This window comes from Podarcis vaucheri (assembly GCF_965113315.1).
Source record: "Podarcis vaucheri genome assembly, chromosome: 5".
Lineage (NCBI taxonomy): Eukaryota > Metazoa > Chordata > Lepidosauria > Squamata > Lacertidae > Podarcis > Podarcis vaucheri.
The window spans coordinates 29587148-29603836 of record NC_138763.1 but is presented as its reverse complement, the minus strand read 5'-3'; the positions used below and the strand labels follow the sequence as shown (position 1 = coordinate 29603836).

Genomic DNA, 16689 nt, shown 5'->3' with positions numbered 1-16689 from the left:
TGAGTTTGGCTGGACATCAGAAAATGAGGTTTCCTCATCTCCAACAGACTGGCCTAACTGGGTCTGTGTGATGTTTACTTCAAACAGACAGACAACAAATCATCAATACAATATCAAGCTGTAACTGATGTTGGGTTGTCAGTGAGGTTAATATTCTTCTGCATGCTAATTATTATAATTGGTTATGAGGAATGTTTTCCTGTAAAAATTTATTTTTACACATACAAATAAAGAAATTGAGATTTACAAATGTAGTCTTCAATGTTCAATGTTAACACACATCTTTCAAATGCATACTTCTGTATAATTTGATAGTTTAGCTAGGGCACATAAACTAAAACACAAGGGAGACAATTTGGTTGTGAATGTAACCTGATGGTATTTCAGTTAATTGTATTTTTTTAGTGTTCTGCAAGATCAGGGTAAAAAAAAGGTACAAAATAATAATAAAAATTATTCATGTAAAATTATAAATCCTCTCCTTTCTCTGCACACTCTCAATCTCGTCTCACTTTCTTCTGTTATTAAGACATCCCTGATTAAACACAAGAATAAGGGTTATATGAGCTGAAATGCAGGATAATCCTGGCTCTTTAAATAAAACAAGCTTTCTCTGTTCCTCAGTCATGTCACAAGGTTGCTAGGTGACCTGAAAACACTCCAGTTGTAGGAAGCGCAGGAGAAATTCAGAGAGAAATTTCAAAGGGTAAACGGGATGGGTGGGAGGGGCACTGTACCCACTCTTCTGAGAATTAACAAAGCCTACAAATTGCCAGACTTCAACTCCTTTGCAATATTTGGTGTGTTTACCAAAGTGGGTAAGTACAATTCCTTCCTCCAACTGGGCAAACTAAGCCAAGCTGACCCCATCTTCCTTCTGGGGACTGACCTGCAGAATCCAACCAAAAATAAAACCCTGCCAGTGCACTTATTGTCAGATGCTATGGCTTCCATATTCTCCTGGGATAATGGCCATTCCAATAGCTAAATAAGGGCTGGAGCAATTTTGTGCCCATTCCTGAGCTGCCTGTATGCAGTATAGCTGTCTGGACCCAAGAGCAGGAACCCTACTTCCCTCATGGCAGAACTAGAGTTGTGCCCCAGCAATCTTAGAAAGTTATCGAGTGCAAGTCCTGGCCAGCCATGGTACCCAAACAGCAGGTCCTAGGAGCTGAAATGGTTTGCATGCCTTCTTATGTCATGTAGCAGTGATGATGAATAAAGCCCGAGGGGCAAATGTAAGGAAGATGGTCTGTCTGTGTGTGTGTGTCTTCTCCCTGTCCCAATTTAGGGCTTTTCGGTGATTTATTATTTCAACAGTAAATCTTGGGCACACACATGACAGAGTTAGTGACACAAATTAATAATGAGTTAGAAATGTCTCTGTGCTTTAGAACATGTAAATATGCAATTCTTATAGCTGATTTTATCAGGCGTTTTAGAGAAAGAGCCCATTTCCATGGTTTGCTTAGTGTATTTTATCTTCCATTAAATCAGCCACTAGAGTCTTCCAGCAGCTGCTTTTACTAGAGTTTTATAGAGTTCCAGTCTATTGTGACTTTGAAAAACAGAGGTTTGGTCAGATCTATAAAATTATGAGGGACGCGGGTGGCGCTGTGGGTAAAACCTCAGTGCCTAGGACTTGCCGATCGTATGGTTGGCGGTTCGAATCCTCATGGCGGGGTGAGCTCCCGTCTTTCGGTCCCAGCTCCTGCCCACCTAGCAGTTCGAAAGCACCCCTAAGTGCAAGTAGATAAATAGGGACCGCTTTCTAGCGGGAAGGTAAACGGCGTTTCCGTGTGCTGCGCTGGTGCTGGCTCGCCAGAGCAGCTTCGTCACGCTGGCCACGTGACCCGGAAGTGTCTCCGGACAGCGCTGGCCCCCGGCCTCTTAAGTGAGATGGGCGCACAACGCTAGAGTCGGACACGACTGGCCCGTACGGGAAGGGGTACCTTTACCTTTACCTTTATAAAATTATGGGGATAAGACTAAGGCTCTGTTCTACTAAGGCTCTGTGGCTACTAAGGTTCTGTTCTGCCTCTACTGTCGGAGGCTGTGCACCAGTTGCTGGGAATCACAAATGGGGTTTTTCCCTCAGATCCTGCTTGTGAGCTTGTGAAGATGCAGGGCTCTTCATATTGTTGCACACCATCCCTATCTCCAAGTGGTGCGAGAATCCAGGAGTCGCAGGCTCTTATCGAGGGTTCATGTTTCCTTTGGAATGAAGGCCAGCAGAGACTGCATTATCTCTATGATATATGGTTTATTTACACATATATACAACCTGAGCCCACGATGAATGGGTTCACAGCATTAACACCCCAAGGGGGTCTTGCTTCTTGACTCATAGCCACAGCCTTGGATGCAAGCAGAAATCAGGCATGTCTCTCCCTTCCACTTCTAACTTACTTACACACACACACACACACACCCCACTCACCTCTGGGTTGTGTCTTTTTTCTAACTACCAGCAAGTTGATGAGGGCGTCCCACCTATTTACTGTCTGGCACAGAGGCACTTCTTTTGTTATATATTTAGATACCCTCCCCCTCCCCCTCTTTCCTTTTTCCTTTCTCCTTATGTGATGGAACTCCTATTTGGGGACTTGCCTGGCTTTTTTCTGGCCCACATAGGCCCAGTCTCGATAGTTGGCCTTGGTGAAGACTTGACGTTTTCATCCCCCAAAAAGTTTTTGATTTGAGTTCCTACTGAAATGAGGCTGTATTTTCATATTTTAATGTTGTATTTTAATCTTGTTTTTAAGTTGTATTTCAATCAATTGTTTTTATACCTGGTGTCAGCCGCCCTGAGCCCGGTCTTGGCTGGGGAGGGTGGGGTATAAATAAATTTTATTATTATTATTATTATTATTATTATTAGCCATTATCAAGAGGTTTGCTTGTAAACCTGGGAAGGTAGCCCATCTAGGAGAAGGAAAACCCTGATCCTAAACCTCTGCTGCTGCTTTGCAGGATATCTTCAAGAGAAGGAAAGGTTAAGGCGTAAATCCTACACAAAGTGGGGTGGTGCCTTGTACGCCTCCTTCCAGCAACTCCTGCAGCTAAACTGCTGCCAAACGTATTGCTCTGCTTTCTTTTGGACCACATCAGCAAGGCTGAGTCTTGTCATTTAGGCAGCCCAGGGACTCCCTACACACTGCCCAGGCTTGCATCCCAGGGAGGTCACTTCGTCCCCAGAGGTGCACTCCATTGCCTCTCAAGACAGGTGGATGCCAACAACACTGTCTGGCTGTTTCAACCATTTGAATCCTTGCTGGATCCATGAATCAGAAGGGTCTCAGCATACTGCCACTCGCCGCCCCCCAACTCATAGCAGTATGTTAACAACTGGCTTCCCATGTTTTCTTATATAATGAAGTTGAATTTATGACCAAGATGCATAAAAGCTTTGCAAAAAAGTGAATTAGCAAACTGATATTGCCAGTAAAACACTCAAATACTGAAAACCAAGTGTCCAGCCCCATGCAGTTGTACCTCAGGTTAAGTACTTAATTCGTTCCAGAGGTCCGTACTTAACCTGAAACTGTTCTTAACCTGAAGCACCACTTTAGCTAATGGGGCCTCCTTCTGCTGCCGTGCCACCGGAGCACAATTTCTGTTCTCATCCTGAAGCAAAGTTCTTAACCTGAAGCAATATTTCTGGGTCAGTGGAGTCTGTAACCTGAAGCATATGTAACGTGCAGCGTATGTAACCCGAGGTAGCACTGTATGTACAAGTCACAGCAACGTAGCTCTTCCCAATGTTCATCTCTCTCTCCACCAAGTGGATAGAGTTGGGGCAAAATAGGAGCATTGCAAGGATGAAACAGGAATTTTGCTATCATTTTGCCTCCAACATTTCCCTCCCCCTGCTCAAAATGAAGCCCCTACTCGAAATCACCCTACATACAATGAAAATCAGCTTAAGGGGAGATTTTGAATGGGTAAATGGCCTGAGCTGAAAGTTTTAATCAACCATTTACCCCCACCCCAGTCTTATGTTGAAGACTGCAGCCTTCTCAGCTGTGTATGAGTATGCAGTAGGGGAGAGAGAAAAACCACGGGGAAGTGCATGTAACTTAATTCAGCATGTAATTTCAGCCTTGCACCATTGATTTCAGTGGCCTTAAGCACACTTACCTCTGTATTGGGTTGTGATTGGGGCTCCTATGTTTGGTACATTGTTCACAAAGGCAAGCTTGTTCTGTGTAGCAGAATTATGCGCTCTGGTCTGTTGACAGAGGCAGTTACAGTAGTCCTAACATCCTACTCACAGACTGTTTGGATGCAGGGCTGGTATTGCTATGGCAACCAGTGCTGCTGTATAGAATAAATCTGCCTGGTTGGTGTATTGTGCTAATAAATCCAAATGGCAGCTGAAACGCTTGTGGGTTGCTTCAGTTTTCTGTGTGCAGTAAACTGAGTTTAGGAATTTAATGCGTTGGATAAATTTAAAGGGGGTCCCTAGACTGGAGGTTACCCTCACATAAACCCAAAGGAAAAGGATGCAGACTCCAAGTGAAAAGATAGGCCTTTATTGAAATATAAATGTACACAGGGACAGCCTCAAAAATAAGGAGAAGGCTGCAAAGAACCACATCTGACGCAATGTTTTTTATACACTTGCAGAATACACACGTCATTTAATTTCACTGATCAATGGATCACACCAATTTTAATAGTTCCAAGCCAATGCCATCATCCTGAAACAATCAAAATCATTTGGCTCTTCTGATCAGCCCTCATCATAATATGATGTGATTACATATAATCATTTTCAAGTGCCTTTCTTTATTAAGACTTTGACTAATTTTCCTGTACATTAAATGTCTTCCAATGTCCTCTTTCATCAGTCTACAAAACATTTCAAGATTAATCACAACTGCCATGCCTAGCTGATTCTCTTTCCATGCATACAATGCCCACCATAGATTCTAACAGTTTATTATTTTCAGTGTTCTGGAACAGACATTCACTATGTACAGTACCTAAGAGCAGCTAGTTCTGTACTGTAAAAGACAGGTACAGGCCCTTTTAGCTTAGCTAGGCCATAGACTCAAAAGAAAACAGAATAATCAAAACACAGTTTGATTAAATTATTATTTTCTCCAACAAAAGAATATGTGTGAATTAAGCAATAACACAGGATCTGTTTATGAAAGCTATTGCTTCCTACTATTATATCTGTGTAAAAGTTTTGGGGTGTTTGCTGTGTGGGAACCCTCTTCGATGTCAGAGGTGTGCCCCTGCTCCTATTGGTCAAGGCACCCATCACACCATGAGGTGAAGCTGGTGGGTCATCTGCATCCCTTATTCCTATTGGTGGGTGGAACACCTTAAAAGGGCTAGACACATTGGAGAATTTTGAACACTAGCTTGGATGGCAAAGGGACTACATTGACAGAGGAGCTCTCCATACATCCCCATAGAGGGATAAAACCCAAAGATTTAGGATTAGCACCTACACCTTCAAATTAGACTATGGGGGACTCAAAAATCTGCTTCATCAGATCACTAGTATGGAGATCAATCACATGATACCCCAAAACAAACTTTTGCAGTACACACACATATAATTTATATCAAAAGTGTACACAGCCTCATACCAGGACAGATGACTTGTTATTTTTTTCTTGAATCTAGCTCCTTTTCCTGATTTTGGTATAGAAGCCTAATCTATTTAAGAACAATGGATTTGTTTAAGGAAGGCCTGCAAGTTACAACCTCTTGCCTTTGCTCCTCAAACCTACTATTCTTTTTTCAGAGTCCACATTCTGTGGCAACTGAAAACATCAAGGAAAGAAGTCATGCCAAAGCTAAAAGGCAAACCAAAACCTAAAGCCGGCTTAGCTATGAATATCCTTGAAAAGTTCCTGCAAACTTATGAAAAGCATTGTACGGCATCCCAAAGTTGTGTCAGTCCAACTATCAAACAGGACTTACAGCAATGTGTAACAAATGATATGTTCATTACTAAGGTAAGAATGGATTATAAATAAAAAATTGACGTGCCTTTGTGAATTAGAACCAAATGATGCAGGGGATTATACCCCAACTGTATTTTTTAATCAACAACAACAAATTATTCCTTTAGAGGGAAGCATGGTTCTAGCTGATTAGCAACTCTATTGCCCTCTCTCCTGAGGTAGGTTAACCTGAAGTTATCTTCTCTCTTTGTATATTTGCAATTTGCTAAGGTAAAGGTAAAGGTACCCCTTACCTTTAGGTCCAGTCGTGGACGATTCTGGGGTTGCGCGCTCATCTCACTCTATAGGCCAAGGGAGCCGGCGTTTGTCTGCAGACAGCTTCCGGGTCATGTGGCCAGCATGACTAAGCCGCTTCTGGCGAATCAGAGCAGCACACGGAAATGCCGTTTACCTTCCTGCTGGAGCGGTACCTACCATATTTGTCGCTCTATAAGACACACTTTTTCCCTCCTAAAAAGTAAGGGGAAATGTGTGTGCGTCTTATGGGGTGAATGCAGGCTGCGCAGCTATCCCAGAAGCCAGAACAGCGAGAGGGATCGCTGTGCAGCGCTTCCTCTCGCTGTTCTAGCTTCGCCGTGCGAAACCTCTTCAGGGCAGGGGGAGCCTTCATCCTGCTACCCTGAAGAGGCTGCACACGGCTATCCCAGAAGCCAGAACGGCGAGAGGGATCACTGCGCAGCAATCCCTCTTGCCGTTCTGCCTTCTGGGATTCAGATTTTTTCTTTTCTTGTTTTCCTCCTCCAAAAACTAGGTGTGTCTTATGGTCTGGTGCGTCTTATAGAGCGAAAAATAGTATTTATCTACTTGCACTTGACGTGCTTTTGAACTGCTAGGTAGGCAGGAGCTGGGACTGAACAACGGGAGCTCACCCCATCACAGGGATTCAAACTGCCGACCTTCTAATCAGCAGGCACTAGGCTCTGTGGTTTAGACCACAGCGCCACCCGCGTCCCTGCAATTTGCTAAAAAGTCCATTAAATTAAACCATGCAGATTGAACATCTGATGGCTCCTTTATTATGAAAGAGCACTAAAGACACACTAGTGCAGTGTGAGTAATTATATGTTACATGATGCCTATGCCAAAGACATACCCTCCAACATTTCTCCAATGAAAATAGGGACACCCCATTCCATAATGATATAGAATAGAAGCTATTTACTTTAAACAAAAGGCAAGGTTGATAATTAACGGTATTGTTACAGAAAACATTGAGATTATGAAGGGCACAAGGCAGGGATGCCCTCTGTCACCTCTACTATTTATATTAATGCTGGAAGTTCTGTTGAGGAAATTGAGGGAAGAGGAAAAAAAATAAAAGGAATCAGTAAAGTTTTAGTGGCAGGATTGTTATCAAGCTTTTCTTTTTCTTCTCTAGTTTGTGCTTACAAATGTAGAGAGCTTATCAAGAAATGTGCATCCAGTTTATCTCTCTCCTTTACTGAGGACTATCCGAGATGAACGATATCGGCGAGGGAAGGAGCTCTGTATCTGTGGAATTAACCTATATCCTCAAGATATTGCAAACCTTGTAAGTTTGAACACAAGCCATTGGTAAAGGAACCTGAGAATTTCACAACCAACTCAAAAAGTAAAATAAATACAGTCTGGACATCAGCTTCTCAGTCATTGTAGGACAGAGCCAGTGTATTATTGAGGATGGGAGAAATGAGACTCAGAGTCCCTGCCATCGCAGCTTCTCCCTTCTCTTCCCACAAAGCATACAATACCTGCCACTGGCTACAACCACAAAAAGCCTTGCTTGAAGGCTGCAACACCTGTAACCCAGGTGCCAGGAACCTTGGGAAATGTAGTTCTCCAGAATGCCCGAGCCCTTTTTATGGATGCCATATTCCAAGGCATCTTACACTTGGGACGATCTTTTAAGTGGGGAACAATTTGCTGTTGCTGAACTTGTTCACCATCAAGCTGACAAGAGTTCACTTGTTGCTAGCTCTGGACCTGGAAGCAGCTAAATTAAGTTTTTTTGCAAGGAACAAAGGCACTTGAACAGTGTTTCTTGGACCCCAGAGAAACCAATGGCATTTTTCTAGCCCTTGGCCCAATATGCAAGTGTGAGTAGGTTAGAGTGGGTCTAGAGGACAGTGTTGCCGGTAAATTTGATGACTCAACCAGACACCTGTGAGTATGCACATCTGCTTACCACCAAGCATGGGACCTCAATGTGTCACAGATCATAGAATTGTATAGTTGGAAGGGACCCATGGGTCATCTGGTCCAATCCTCTGCAATACAGGAATCTCAGCTAAAGCATCCATGACAGATGATCTATAGCAGGCTTGTCCAACTCCAAAGAGACTGCGATCTACTCACAGCATAAAAAAAACTGGCAGTGATCTACCCATTGTCATTGGAGGATTGATCGGAGCTTTTTGGGGGGGAGCCAAAGTTTTTGAGTTGTTGGACAGGCCTGATATATAGCCATCTGACTCGTCAGTCTAATCCTCTTCCCTGACTAGAGTGTTGGCCACCATCTAGGGAACTACAAGTGGAGAAATAACTGTTATTCCATGGTAGCTCTTTGTAAACTATAGAGAGTGTATGTTAACATTTTTAGCACTGGAGAAAGGTAGGATGAATGGACATCAGGGTGAAAAATATTACATCAAATCGTATTCATACCATGTAGTTAAATACAGAACTATGGTGTCCAGGAATATTGAATGTTATGCTTTTAGTGTGGCAGGACTAGGCTAAGTACGAACACTTTCAAAGCACGCAAAGAATTCAAATTAGAAGCGTTAATCGTTTGGATAAATCTGGATTTTTGTTCTTCTTATTTGTGTTTTAGGCAATCTTGCTAGAACTGGATGGACGTACCATCTACCCCTTTTCCAAATTAGAAATAACTCATCATGTATTAGACCTTTGGAGCATGGAGAGACTTGGAATGGCTCTGCCTTACAGCCGTCTGAGTTCTCTTGTTCTGGATTATACCAAGTAAGAAAAACTATTAGTTTCACTTCTTCACCCTAAAGAAAAGAGGAGCTGTGGAAGCAATGTAGGAGTTCCTAGATTATTGGTATCGGAACTCGAGAGTGGCTTGTGATATCCATGCGGTTGAGCTGGAGCAACCAGCTCAAACCTCTTCACACGCTGAACTCAGGTAGACTGGAAGAGAACAAGCTCTTACCTAGTTCTTCCCCAGGTGAAGGGAAGTGGATATAGCTAAGTCTGGCAGGACAACTTACTCTATGGTATCTCCCAAACCTCCAAAGCAGATTTTAGGGGAGGCATGGAGGTAAGCTGGTGGGAAGAAGCCCCATAGCACTAATGGGAGTCTGGCTTCTGCTAATAGAACCAGGTTGTTGAATTCAGTCAATTATCTCTTACATGCCTTGATGGAAATGTAATGTAAATCTCAAGGACCAGCTGGTTGAACCAAGTCCAGCTAATAGTAATTTGTCTTAAACCCAGGAAAAAGGGGCTTTCTGGGGACATGGCAGAGGTGGGACCAGAGAGGGTGGATTTAGGCTGGATCCTAAACCCATTTAGCTCTGTCATGTGACCTGATGACCCAGCATAAGTTAAGATTGCAAAAAGGATGGTGTAACTCAAACACTATTTTAAAGGTTTGTTTCCCCTCTGCTGGACTTATATTGGCTCAGCCAGCAGTAGCCCTGCTCTTTTGGATCTGTTGTACTTCACACCAATTTAATTTATACCAAGCTTACTTTATGCCAGCATTTTGTGTATTGTTCCCTTATTTTTTCAGTTTAAGTCTTTCCAGGAATGCATCTAAATGACTTGCTTCAATTAGAATCAAACCCATGTGCAATACTAGAATAAATAACTATATGTTTAAGGTAGGAGTAAACAGCCTTCTTTTAAACTGTTGTCTACCTAATTTATTATTTTCTTTACAGATGTGGTGATAACTGTGTCAATAGACTTACTGATGGATTAGATGGGAATAGAAAGCTTTTAACTCTGAGCCTCTGCTACTGTGATTTAGGGCCCAAAAGTGGATTAACATTAGCAACTCTTGTAGTCCAAACTGCCATTTGGTATGTTTTGATTGATTGATTGATTGATTTAGAGCTGGGTTTGAACTGTTTTAGAGTTTTTTTTATTCTGATTGTGCTGTTTTTGTTGTTTGCATTGATGTTACTGCTTTAACATCTTTGATTGCTATATATCTTGTAAATAGACTAAATAAGTCTTTTCTGTTTTGTTTAAAATTTCTGTAGTGGGGGAAAAAACTGCTTCTAAAAACAAGAAAATATGTTGAAATAAAACTTAATATTCTTTTTAACCATTGTCTGTGAAATAATTTTAAATTGTTTATTGCAGCAACTTGTTCCTGAATGGTAATCACTTGCAATGTTTGGGTGCCATAGAACTCCTCAGACCAATAGCAGAGTTTGAAGAAAGCATTGGACAAGTAAAGAAAGCAAATGCTCAACTCAGCCTTGAAGGTAGGATTGCCTTTGGGGCAATTCACTCATGCAACTTGCATTGCAATCCTGTAACATAGTAAGTTCCATTGACTTCTATGGAACTTACACATACGGTAGGTGTGTGTATAGGATTGCAACTGTAACCTTCTAAATGTTGAAATTAAATGGTATGATTTGCTATTTTTAAAACAGCTCAAGCATTTACATATTTCAGCTCTAGGCAAAACTCCGCTATAAACAATACAAGCAGGACAAAGTTCATTATGGCCATGCATTTTCTTGGGCTGTTTTTAAGACAGGTCTATATGAAAAATAGTGAAAAGAACAAACAGGAGGAATAGAAACTGAGTGTTTCAAAAAAGGAAATATGGACACCATTCACTCATCTTCAATCAGTTGCCATAGTTTCAAGGATCTACTCAGGCTTTGGAGAGCAATGCTTATAAAGTATATATGGAAGCAAATCTTTGGTGGTTCTTGAGGTTCGTGTCCAGAACTGTGTTTAGCATCAAAGCACAGCCTGCCTGATGTTTTACACAAGCTATTGCACAGCTCTCAGGTCTGGCTTTGACAGGGAATGAACGGATGGTGAAAACTCTACAAGAATCTCCCATTGTTTTAGTTTTAAAAATAAGAGTGAAATATACTTGAAGTCCTGTAGTGATTTCATGCTCTTTATTGCAGCTTGTAAAACAGTGAATGAGTTGCCCCCCAAACCTCAAGCTTTTATATACGTTATTTACACAATGAGTCCTGTCTGATTGGCTGGCTCTGCTTCCCTCCTGGAGCCTGATTGGTCTTTTCCTGCAGGCCAATCAGTTGTTACGTTCTAGGATCCTACTTACCTATTGTTCTAGGATCCAAGCTTAGTATATAACAAAGAGAAAGGGAACATCGTGGATTTACTGAAAATGGAGGCAAAGCTGCAGAGCTACAAAGCAAACCCACAAGCAGCAGCCAGTGGAACTGGCTCCGGGAGAGGTCAGTTAAGACAAAAGAGAAGGCACATGCAAAGAAGGCATCCTAGCTGAGGAGCCTAAGTGTGGAAATACCAGTCTTTTGTTGCAATCCCATGATTGTCTGCAACGCTTCTGGAGAAAAGGGGCCGTTCCGTATAGTTTGACTTGATTTCGGATATAAAGAGCAGTGCAGGAAGCAATAGGGCGAAGTCCTTCAGCCTGTGCTTGATAGTGATGTCTGCAAATAGCAAAATGTGCTGATGGTTAGGAGACTGCTGCATGAATCAGAGATTCCTAATGATGCGGTCATGCAGATGTTTTGAAGGATCAGGTTTATAGGCTTGGAGTTAACTCAAGCAGTTCTTTAATTGGATTTGGGCAGTCAAAGCAGTTATAGAAGTATCTCCCCTCTACCCCACCCCTCAGCATAACTGTGGCAATGCTTGATTCCAAGTGTATTTAAAACTGACTCATATAACTCAACATCCAGGAGCTCAGAGAGCACAATTCAGGCAGGGTAGCTGTGCTCATTTGGATGCTGAGCATCTTTCAGGAGGGCCTGCGAGAAATCGTAACAACAAAATTTAAACTTTACTGTCTTTTCATTTTCAGCACCCAACAAAGATGCAGATCTTCTCTCAAAAGTTGTGAATCTGAACACTACTTCGAAGACAAATAGTCCTACGACAATGGAAAATAGTAGGAAGAAAAAGAAACGGAAAGGTAAAATAAGACAGATAAATGTTAACACTACCGTTTACTCTTCATCCAGTTTTCTAGTTGAAGCTGGTTTGAGGAAAAACACAACAAATTTGTCAACAAGCTACAGAATTGATACAGATTGTAGTTTACGTCATGTGAATGCAGCTTCAAAAACTAGCCGTACTGGATGCAGAGTAACCTGAAGTTGCCAATCTTCATTGTATCAGAAATAATAATTATGTGCTTACGATTTGCAGTCTCAAAGAAAAAAAGTAAGAAACCTGACCCTGGCCCATGGTTAGCTAGGCTGCATTTGGCTGATAATGCCATAGATGGAAGGTTTCGTCAAACAGAAGAAAACCTCAGAGAGTTTGTGCAGCTGTTGACTAGGTAAGGCAACTGATTAACAGGACATGGAATAACACTCTCCTGTCATTTATGGTACTGTGGAACTGTGAAACAATTTTCATTGTTAATATTTTCTATCATAGTCTAATCAGGTACTCTGACCATCTAGTAGAAGTTGATATCGATGGCAATGCTATAGGAGAACAAAGTGCAATCAACATATTGGAAGCTCTTAAGGACCGAAAGAAAGGTGGGATAATTGCAGTCAATAAACCTTTAGATTTGCCAGCTTATACAGTGGTACCTCGGGTTACAGACGCTTCAGGTTACAAACTCCGCTAACCCAGAAATAGTACCTTGGGTTAAGAACCCTGCTTCAGAATGAGAACAGAAATCAAGCAGCGGCAGTGCAGGAGGCCCCATTAGCTAAAGTGGTACCTCAGGGTAAGAACAGTTTCAGGTTAAGAACGGACCTGCAGAATGAATTACCGTAAGTTCTTAACCTGAGGTACATGTATTGATACTGCACAACTATGTTGGAACAAGCCCGAATGAACCAAGTGCAACTATTCTGAGCAAATATACCTAGGATTGCACCATAATACCTTCTTTGCTCAGACCGATCCCATTTGGAACTTTCTCTCATTTAACCAAATACTGATCCCTGTGATAGTGACAACCCAAGAAAAAATTGAAAGTTATTTGTAATGGCTTATCTTTATGTGTAGGCTTTTCCTGATCCATACGGTCAGACTCTGTCATCACCCAGGGATGAAAACTTGTGTGCAGACAAGTCTTCATTGTTTACTATTAAATGTTCTTCATGGTTATGAGTATTTATGGAAAATGATTGTTTATGGTATACTGACTGACTGATTGAATATTATTATTTGTCTCTATAGACAAAATGCCACACATAAACATTGAGGTAACACCCCAGATGTCATCAATGACCTTCAGGGAAATTTTCAAGAATTGTTCAAAAACAGCAAAAAGGAGGAAGAAAAAGGTGCAATAATTTGATTCCCCCTATTTCATTATTTATTTATTCACACATATTAACACACATACACCATTTAATGTATATGCCACATTTGTCCTATTGAAGATTTCAGGGTGGTGCAGAACCCATGGTTTCACAGTACAAAAACAATCAAACAACAGATAAAAATCCTAAAAGCTAACATTCTAACAAGTTAAAATGCTTGCATGAATCATATTTTTGCCTGGCACTGAAAGAATTGTAGCACAGGCACCAGGCCTCTTTAGAAAGGGCACCCCATTGCCAGGACACTACTAATAAAGCTCCTTCGTTAATACAAAGATGCACTGAGATGCTGCTGTTTGCTTAGGAACAAAGGTTACTGAGCTAATGATAAATGAAGATAAATAAGACCTTCATGGACTGTACTGTCATCAGCATAATAGAAATACTGCAGTCTTCCCCCAAAGTATAGATAGACCTTGATCCCACAATCTTAAGTAACAAATAATTGATGGAGAGCTGCAAACCATGGGAGGAAGGGAAAGGAACAAAATTCTGTGTATTAAGTCTCAGAACTAAAGTTAAACTAGTAGAATATCATGTTTATTTTCTGAAATTCTTTCCGCAGTAATGAGTTGCACTGAGTGGAATAATCCATTGGTGGCCATTCCATATAGGTCCATCCAAGAGAGTTGCAAGAGTAATGTTCATTCCATCTGCTTAATTGGTAACAACTGCCATTTAGCTTCCCCTCTCCCAGAACTCTCATTTGCCGCCATTTCTCCTGGCTGCCTCTTGAGAACTGAGGCAGCAAAGGCCTCTAGAGTAGTGTGTCTTGGACTGAGAGCCAACCATCCTGATCTGTCTTCTGCACTGTGGTCATCATGTAACAATTTCTCCAGGCCAAAAAGTTGGATCCAGGAGATAAGGATGTGTGGAAATGGTGGGAAGAGGGTGTAGATGGCTAGATCAGGTTGGTCTTCCCTTTTCCAACGGAACAATGACTGATGATAGTGATGACAACCTGAGTGTGGCAGTGGCAGCTGGTCTCCATTAAACATGGTGGGGCAGAGGCAGGGCAGTGTATGGTAGATTTTGCCACTCCCCAACCCCATTTTTTCTATTGGCCCCACTCATGTACTTTAATAGGACATTATGAAGGGCACTGCCCTAGTTGTCCCGACTGGGATTGTACACATGGAACCCCCATTCCTGCACTGGGCTCTTAAGGTGAGAGAAATGTCTGCAGAGTATCTGCTTCGAATCATAGAACTGTAGAGTTCAAAGGTATCTCAGGGGTCATCTAGTTCAACCCCCTGCAATGCAGGGATCTTAACGAGATCATACATGATTGATGGCCATCTAATATCTGCTTAAAAACCTTCAAGGAAGGAGAGACGACTTGTGTGTACACTTCCTCTTGTTGGATTGGTGTGTTAGACCAGTGTTTCCCAACCTTTTTTGGGCAAAGGCACACTTGTTTCATGAAAAAAATCTCAAGGCACACCACCATGCCAGATGGGGAAAGGTCAGTTTTTACTTATGTAAAAATAAAATAAAAAAAGTAACAGCATAGAAGGTAATGGTTAGGCTAGCATCCCTCTTCCAAATATGCTAGGTTTTTATTTGCAGGGACTGTTCTACATGGGAAAGCATTCAGCACTGCCATTCTCCCATCTGCCATCTGAATTGGTACTATTCTGGGTCAACTTACTCTGCTGCATGTGTAGATGAAAATGGCACCAAGTGTGGGGGAGGGGCAGAACAGGTTTCAGATACAGGATATTAAGCATACACGTACTTCAGATTGAACTGGTTGCTTGCTTTGCAAGTTTTCATTTCCCAAATGACTGCCTTGGCAAGCGCAATACCTACCAGGCTCAACGCCGGTCTCGCGCTGCCGCTTCCCGCGCTCTCAAGGACCCGGGAGGAGGAAGGCGTGAAGGGAATCCCAAAGGCGCGAAAACCTCGCGCATGCACAGGCCTTCCGCCTGCGACAGCCCAGTAGGCCGGCCGAAGCGAGCGGCGATGGGATGTGGGAGGGAGCTCGCTCGCCGCCCCGCGTGTGCCTATGTGGGGCACGTTACAGCCCCATGATGTCAGCGCCAGGCAGGCAGACGGCGAGAGCCCCGCGCTGGGCGGCCTCTCCTCGCCGCCGCCGCCCCGCCTCTCGCCGCCCGACTCACCCGCCTCCCTCCCACGGCACACCAGGCAACGTCTCGCGGCACACTAGTGTGCCGCGGAACACCGGTTGGGAAACACTGTGTTAGACCTTAATATCCAGCTACTTTCGTTTGTTCCACATACAATTGCTTCTTATTGGAATCTTCTGAGATGTGTTTTGTTTTGTATTTTACAGAAATCCAAGTGATGAAGTCCGGATTTGCCTCCTGCAGAAATTAGGTTCAAAGAGGTTAACATACTTCAGCAATTATTTACATGCTGTTCTAATCTTTGAAATACTACAAAGACGGTTTATACTACTTTATTGTGAAAGTACTTTATAACTATTTACAACCACTTCCATTTTATTGGATTAAAAGTATGCAACTGCCAAAAAAACACCTTCCTGGTAGTACAACTTACACTTGTATCATTTCTTCTTCGATTTTCATTGCTATTTGGAGATGTATGTCAATCACAGATCAACTATAGATGAATAAGTTCAGATATTGGGGTCATGATGGGATAGCTCAATGAAAATGTTGACCTAGTGCGCAACAGCTGTGAAAAAGGTGAATTATTCCAAGTGAAAATCAGGCTTTCATAGGTGCATATAACAAATTATGGCAGAATTTTGAAAAGGATGTTTCCTGTCCTTGGTCTCAAAGCAAAACATAACCTCCTGCTTTACTGGCATCGTACACATGAGCAGCCACTTAAGTGGTTAGTGTGTTGGACTAGGGCCTTGAGAGACTAGGGTTCACATCTTGACTGGGGATGACCTTGGGCCAGTCACTGCCTCTCAGCGGGTTGTTGTTGGGATTAAATGAGATGGGGGATAACCACCTTGTCTGCCACCTTTAGCTCCTTGGAGAAAAAGGGCTATAAATGCATTACACAGAGTAAATAAACTTGGCAACATACACTCTGGTCTCGTGATAAAAGGATGCACCCTCTTTTTCCATGCATATATATGAGCAGCTCAGGGCCAGATTTAGGTTTGATGAGGCCCTAAGCTACTGAAGGTAATGGGGCCCTTTATATATCCAGCTGTTTCTTTGTTGTTGAATATATTGCTATATGGTAATTTATGGACCTCATACGTCCATACAAAACACAAAACA

At 42.3% G+C, this 16689-nt stretch overlaps 1 protein-coding gene across 2 annotated transcripts; it reads left to right on the top strand.

The window, feature by feature from the left end:
* The first annotated feature begins 683 nt into the window (after window positions 1–683).
* LOC309533224 (uncharacterized protein) lies at window positions 684–15966 on the top strand. 2 transcript variants are annotated; one of them, XM_082224509.1, is made up of 11 exons: window positions 684–818; window positions 5765–5978; window positions 7366–7518; window positions 8800–8948; window positions 9875–10015; window positions 10302–10426; window positions 11980–12090; window positions 12327–12459; window positions 12561–12667; window positions 13320–13426; window positions 15762–15966. In XM_082224509.1, exons 2-11 carry the CDS (start codon window positions 5808–5810, stop codon window positions 15771–15773), a joined length of 1209 nt encoding a protein of 402 aa, XP_082080635.1. In that variant the 5' UTR covers window positions 684–818; window positions 5765–5807; the 3' UTR covers window positions 15774–15966. The 2 variants fall into 2 exon arrangements, with proteins under 2 accessions (XP_082080635.1, XP_082080636.1); XM_082224510.1 differs by lacking the exon at window positions 9875–10015.
* The last annotated feature ends 723 nt before the right edge of the window (window positions 15967–16689 follow it).

Excerpts from the sequence above, each read along its gene's own strand:
- LOC309533224 (XM_082224509.1), top strand. The coding sequence starts at position 5,808 with ATGCCAAAGCTAAAAGGCAAACCAAAACCTAAAGCCGGCTTAGCTATG. Across the intron at positions 12,091-12,326 it reads GAAGAAAAAGAAACGGAAAG|TCTCAAAGAAAAAAAGTAAG; the intron begins GTAAAATAAGAC and ends TACGATTTGCAG. Across the intron at positions 12,460-12,560 it reads TTTGTGCAGCTGTTGACTAG|TCTAATCAGGTACTCTGACC; the intron begins GTAAGGCAACTG and ends TTTCTATCATAG.